We start from the raw sequence: 6,397 nt of genomic DNA on the forward strand, positions 1-6,397 counted from the left end.
GGGCCCCGAACATACTATAAATACACAAAGCAGAGGTTGCATGATAGTTGTTGTAGCTGATCTCACACACCACATTTAGCAGTGTTTTCCAGTCTTTTTAGGAAGGCCTTTCTGCTGCTTATTGGTGTCCGTTCATGAAAATGCAGCATGGGTTTAGCCTTTTTTAGATTATACAAATTTGCAAAACTCAGCAAAGCACCAGTTGTTCAATGCATTTATTTTACCTTGTTTTTCTTAAGTTATGCAGTGCTGATTTTCTGTAAATCAGAAGAAGCAGAAGCTGCCATAAAAGAAATGGATGGAAGAATGTTGCATGGAAAAAAATTAAAAGTCCGTGCCATCAAGACTTCCAATTATAATCTCCCACTAGCCTTTCAAAAAATAAAGTGTGATTCTAAAGATTTAACTGAAGATGAAAAAGGTAGATTTCCTGCTGTTCAGCCAAAAGAAGGTTTCCAGACAATGCCACCAAAGAGCGACTCCACCCAGCCTGCTCAAGATCAGCATGGTCCTACCCCTGCTACTTCACTTGGTGGAAGTGCAAAAAATTTGTTTGGAAATATGTCAAGCAGTAAGTGCTTTCCTCACATCAATACAAACCAAGGATTTCCAGCTGCACCACCTTATAGTGTATCTGGCTTCTCCAACCTCATTGGTCCGGGTTATCAGTGGATGTGGCAGTCGCAGCATTCAAACATGCTATCGTACAGCAACATGCCAAATCTAATGTATGTTCCTTTTTCCTATCCTTTCTATAAATGGCCCAACCATTCTCCTTCTCAGTCTTTACATCCTTCTAACTCTGCACCGAGTACAAACATAAAATTTAATGTAAATACCCAGTTTCCTAAAGAAGATAGCATTTCTGCGCATGCTAAGCCTGTAAAATCTACTCAAAGCACAAATAGACAAAGCAAACTTGGGATTCCACGATTCAATGCACACAAACAAGTCTCACCCTCAGTTGCCAAAGCAAAAGTATTGGAAAATAACATTGGTTCAGAGTTGAACGAAAATAAACAAGTCACAGTAAAATATGTCAATGAACAAACCTCTTTAACCAGAGCCAGCAATGCAAATCTTCACTGTTCAGAACCTGCATCTCAAGGTGATTCCTGTAAAATGTCTTTTCCGGTTACCAAAGCAAGTGTTCCTGGGGTAGGAACTACGGTCACTGATTGTCCGTCATCTGGTTATACACCGAAAAATATCTATGAACCATTAGACCCAAAGTCGGCAGCTCCATTAAGATTTCCAACATTTGTTCCACCTAGTGTAACGATACCTGAAGCCGGTAAGCTATATGTAAATCCCACTTCCAGCACTGGAATTACTACCCAATCTCCAAAACAGGCTGAAATAAGCTCTAGTGCCACATCGCCAGAAGGAGGTTCTCAGTCTACTGGAAACCTGGTAAAAACCCATAGATCACATTACGTTTAGATATTTGTATCGTGACGTACACAATAGAATATATATATTTTTCATTTTATGTCCCTCCAGACATCCGTGATGAAGCAGCAGTCCCCAATCGGCGGCTTGGAAGCCCCGTCGCAGGTTCCCTGTAAGCCTAGGGTTCCCTGTAAGCCTCAGGTATTGTCTATAGCTTTAGTTATGCTTGCCTTAGTTTACGTCCTGTGGTTTTATATGTAATCTTTTTTAATATTTAGGTAAATGTTACATTTTATACACCTTATAAAATTGCCCACAAAGAGATAAATCTTATCCAGCATTAAAGCGTAACTGTCATGTTTTTTTTTTTTTTATTGCAGAAATCAGTAGTATAAGCGATTTTAAGAAACTCTGTAATAGGTTTTATAAGCCAAAAAAGCCTCTTTCTGTACTCAAGGAGCAATCTCCCAGCCTCCCCCCCCCCCTGACTTCTTATCTGTGCATTATCAGGCAAACACGTCTTCATTACAGAGAAGCCAGTGAAGACGGGCTCTGCTCTCTCCATTGTAAGCCTATGAAGGGGGGAGGGGCTGAGGGAGATGAGGGAGCAGGAAGAGGTGACATGAAGGTCAGCTGTTTGTAGACTGTCTGGGCACCTAAAACGCTAAATTCAGGTGTCAGAAAGGTCAGTGCTTATCTATGAACTTACTGAGAGAAGATTGCAGGGTGTTGTGCTCTGCAGGACTGCTCCGTGCTCAGTCACTCCTAACAGCCCCTCCCCTCTCCATAGCCACATAATGGAGACAGAAATCCTGCTTCATTTGATGTGAGGGGGGAGGCTGGGAGATTGCTTTTTCACTACAGAAGGAAACTCTTTTAGTACATAAAACCTATTACAGAGTTTCTTAAAATCGCTTGAACTGTTGATATTTAATGTTTTCAGAAAAATGACCCTGAAATGACAGTTACGCTTTAAGATGTATGTTGTAAGACATACATTGGCGTAAACTGCCCAAAGCAACCAATCACAGCTCGGCTTTCAGCTCTGCTAACATGAAAAAGGAGCTGTGATTGGTTTCTGTGGGCAGTTTACACCAGTCTATGTCTTACATCCTCTTGATAAATCTGGGCCTAGGTGTATAGAGACTTATTTTTAGGCAATGATCCATGCGACAAAACCACATGCAAGTTAGTTCTCCAGAAGGAAGGAAATCCCCCTATTAGCCGAACCACGGCAGTTTTGGTGTTCTTGTTGTTCATCAGTTTAGAGCAGGGTGATGCCAGTTTTTTTTTTTTTTCTTTTGTGCACTGAACCTGGAGGCACTGCAATACCAGGTCAATGCCTGAAGAGCACAGAGCAAGCTCTTTTTCCATCTCCCTGTTCTAAAAATCCATTAATATATGGTCCCCAGATAGGGGACGTATCAGATATTACACTGATAAGAACAGATACTACACTTGATCTTAGCCAAATGGCCGAGAAGCGATAGGGTGATGCCAGTTAGTGATGATTTGAATAATGTGACCTGATGCTAATGCATAACTTTTTTTTTTGGGGGGGGGGGGGGGGGGGGGGGGAAGATATGTTAGTGTATTTTTATATGGTTGACTCTTTTACCCATGGTTTGCCAGTGAGTTATATTTATATATTCTTATTCCAAAGGACTGGGGTGTGTATCCAAAACTTGACCCATCTTCAGAGCTTCCAATCGTAATCATTCCGAACCAGTTAAATTTCTCCCAGTTTAAAAGAGTTGTTAAGTATCTTATGGATTACCATCAAGATTGTACTAGGTAAGCCATCACTGCGTGGTATGTTTTTATTTTATTTTTATAAACTTAAAATAGAAAAGACATTAAACAAGTCTTCTTGCAGAGAACAGATAATTGCGACACTGGAAGAAATTAGAAGAAAAAGAGGAGGAACCTTTGGTGGTTGGACTATTCCAGACATTATATATGCAGTATCTTCCAAACTATTAGAGAATATTCCTCCAGCATAAGAAGTTAGGCAGGTATTATAATATTAGATTTGCATAGTGCATAACGTACATTTACAGGACATGTGGTGGTGGTCTCTGCTCTTCCCTTGGTGCATGTTTATTTTAAGGGTATATTCACACGAACGGGCTCGCAGTGAGATTCTCGCTGCGAGACCGGCAGGTCCTGGCAGTTCCCACAAACTATATACTCGCTGTGGTCTGAACGACCGCAGCAAGTATGTAATTCTGCCGCCCTTAACCCCTTCTGCTCCTGGCCGGCTCCCCCACTGTAAGCATACATTACCTGTCCTCGCTGCACGGGTCCGGCGTCCTGCTCTCCCGTCCGGCCAATCAGTGGCTGCGGCTGGGCAACACAGAATCTCGCTGCGAGACCGTTCGTGTGAATATACCCTAAAGCTCACAAGTTTGTTAAATGTAGGTTTTTGTTGCTTGTTACATTGAATCAGAAGAAAGTCATGTTCTCTAACAATTATGGTCGTTCAGAACTAGTTCATAGTGGTGGTCAAGCTTTTTGGTTTCTAAAATGTGCATTACTTTTCTGCTCAAAGACATTTTTGCCGCAGTGCTGTTTTATCATATTTTTCTTCTTTCACAGGCTTCCTAATTGCCGTTCACATAACTTTTGCTGCTGAAGCTGGAGGAATGAAAAGCTTAAAGATATAATAGGAGATATATAGGAGATAACTGCAGTGTCCCAGAGAAGTCAAGCTTCTGTTTTCTTAACATTTTTGTGCAGTTTCATTTTTGTAACCTACACTTTGTTTTTGTAGCTTTAGTTTATTCTACAATAACAGGTTCAAGGGTAAAGAGAGAAAGCGGGTGCAGAGGAAGTACAAGGTGTAGTATAGTTACAGTATTACTGCCTGGCCCTCTGTTTGTGTGGGTAAGCACAATAATAACACGCACAGTTTTTACACCCAATGTTAGGGAGGACGCCTTCACCTATGGGAATCCCTAGACAATAGGGAACATACAATACACTCACCCTAAACCCAGTTTGGTGTTTTTTCTTTAGCTGTCAATGCACAGTGTGCTTCTCAAACAGTACACTGTATCCATGGCAGATTATTATTTTTAGAATGTTTCCTTTTGTGTAATCCAACAGTAAGTATAGAGAGTAATACTACACTTAAGGTTTGTTTTTGAGTCGTAACAATCTGCAAGATAATTCCTTATGAAGACTGAGAGCTGAAAATGTATCCCCCTTGTATTATAAATGACATGATCCCTGCTCATCAAGCAGTCCCAGGTTTTATTGTTTGGGAATCTGTGTAGGGAATGACGCCCCATTTAAATTTGCACAGATAGTAGGTTATCCACTGTATAGATTGCAGAGGTGCAATATACATGTACTTAAGTAGGTAGGATTGTGGGAGTGGCTTGCCAGTACATGCCTCTGTACACAAGATCCCACAAACCACCCAAACCCCCTCTCCCCCTGAAGTTTCTTAGTTTTATACCACATATTGTCTAAGTTGCATAAAAAATGCATATAAACAAGCTTTGTTTTTCTCCAAATAGGAACCTTTTGAGCACTACAGTGGCACACATCATAAGCATCTGTCTGATATACACAAACCCAAATAATTTTTTGTCATATATTAATTGACAGGGGGGCAGGTTGGATGGGGGTATCTGTCATGTAAAGCAAAACAGCAACAAGCAGTGTATCCCACTCTTGAAGACCCAGCGTATTTATTCATGGAAGATGGTTTTTCAGAAGTTACAGATGTTAACTGCAGACCTTTGGAGCTCTCCGAACCCATGCACTTTTGTGCTTTAGTATTCCAGCTTGTTGAAGCATGGATAGTGAATGCAGACTACTGATTTTATAAGGCCATCACATCTATACGTGTTCATCTTTGGCTATCCATCTCTGCCCTAGATTAAGGGCTAAAGGTTCCCAATTTCTGATCTTAAACTGTCCATACATGTTTAAAACTGACAGCTGAGTGAGTAGTTATCAGTTCTGTCTCCAAAGTGATTCCTGTCCACCCCATACACAGGAATGTTCGGCAGGACTGAGCATTCTTGTGCTCTCAATGGGGAGAGGAAGGGGTAAGCTGCAGCCAGAGAGCTCTCACTGCGTCTTATCTCTCCTGATTAAAGATGGATAGTCAAGAAAGCCCCTTAGACCTTAAAATGGCTGCAGATACGGCCGATCAAAGTCTAAGGTGTATGGGGACCTTTAGGGTCTTCTGTAAATTCTGACACAACTGAAATTTAACACAAGATCTGCACCTACATAGTTCGTAGACCACTTTAGGTTAGAAAAGGCAATTGTTTTCTGTACTATTAATAAAACAAACACCTAATTTTAGGTCTCTATATTTGCAGACTTTATAGTTAATGCTTTGTAACACCCGAGTTACGTTTCCATTTTCAATGGATCCTAAAGAATGTTTTTTTTTTTGTTTTTTTTTAAGTAGCATATGACAGCAGACTAAGTGGTTTCCTGGTTAAATGGAAATCTTGATAAAAAAAATAATATATATAGGTGTGTTAGTGCCTCACTTAGATATCTTTCCTACCACTCCTATTTTCTTCTCATATTAGGAAACAGTGTTTGCAGTGTCTTTGTGCTAAGCTTTATACATTGAGAAACATGTCTGTCAGTTTATTTAGTTTCTAGTTGTATGCAATAAAATGACTATTGCAAATTCAGTTTTTTCTATATCTGTTCCTAAACATAAGAAAACGTATTATGCACAAATATGTTGTTTTGAGAGCAACTTAAAGGGTACCTGTCATGAAGAAGATCGTGTTACTGTGGATATGTTCCACGATGAACAGGTCTGAGAGCATGTTAAAAGCTTTAACACAAGTATTGGAATGGCTGACCGCTTCTGTTGAGATGGGGGAGTTCTCTGCTAGTGAATCATAAAGCCACATTCACATGTCCATAGTTCTGTCTACAGCTGCAGACACACAATTGTGGACAGAACATAGGACCAAAGGTTTTTCAATGGCCCGTTCACACGTTGCGGGCTGCACTACAGACA

At 40.6% G+C, this 6,397-nt stretch overlaps 1 protein-coding gene and 1 non-coding gene across 9 annotated transcripts in view; one reads left to right on the top strand and one right to left on the bottom strand.

Moving 5' to 3' along the window:
• RBM44 (RNA binding motif protein 44) overlaps positions 1-6,059 on the top strand; it is a 47,045-nt gene extending 40,986 nt beyond the window's left edge. For 7 of the 8 annotated variants that reach the window (XM_069983174.1, XM_069983175.1, XM_069983172.1 and 4 more), the window contains 5 exons: positions 240-1,413; positions 1,504-1,593; positions 3,056-3,186; positions 3,269-3,407; positions 3,991-6,059. In XM_069983174.1, the coding sequence (XP_069839275.1) occupies positions 240-1,413; positions 1,504-1,593; positions 3,056-3,186; positions 3,269-3,395 (1,522 nt within the window). In that variant the 3' untranslated portion in view covers positions 3,396-3,407; positions 3,991-6,059. The remainder of the gene's footprint in view (positions 1-239; positions 1,414-1,503; positions 1,594-3,055; positions 3,187-3,268; positions 3,408-3,990) is intronic. The other variant, XM_069983173.1, reaches the window with a different exon arrangement.
• Positions 2,691-2,880, bottom strand: LOC138802240 (U2 spliceosomal RNA). Its single transcript, XR_011364716.1, has one exon. It is a non-coding gene; the product is annotated as a U2 spliceosomal RNA (small nuclear RNA).
• Positions 6,060-6,397: the final 338 nt, after the last annotated feature.

This window comes from Dendropsophus ebraccatus, chromosome 9, assembly GCF_027789765.1.
Source record: "Dendropsophus ebraccatus isolate aDenEbr1 chromosome 9, aDenEbr1.pat, whole genome shotgun sequence".
NCBI classification, from domain to species: domain Eukaryota; kingdom Metazoa; phylum Chordata; class Amphibia; order Anura; family Hylidae; genus Dendropsophus; species Dendropsophus ebraccatus.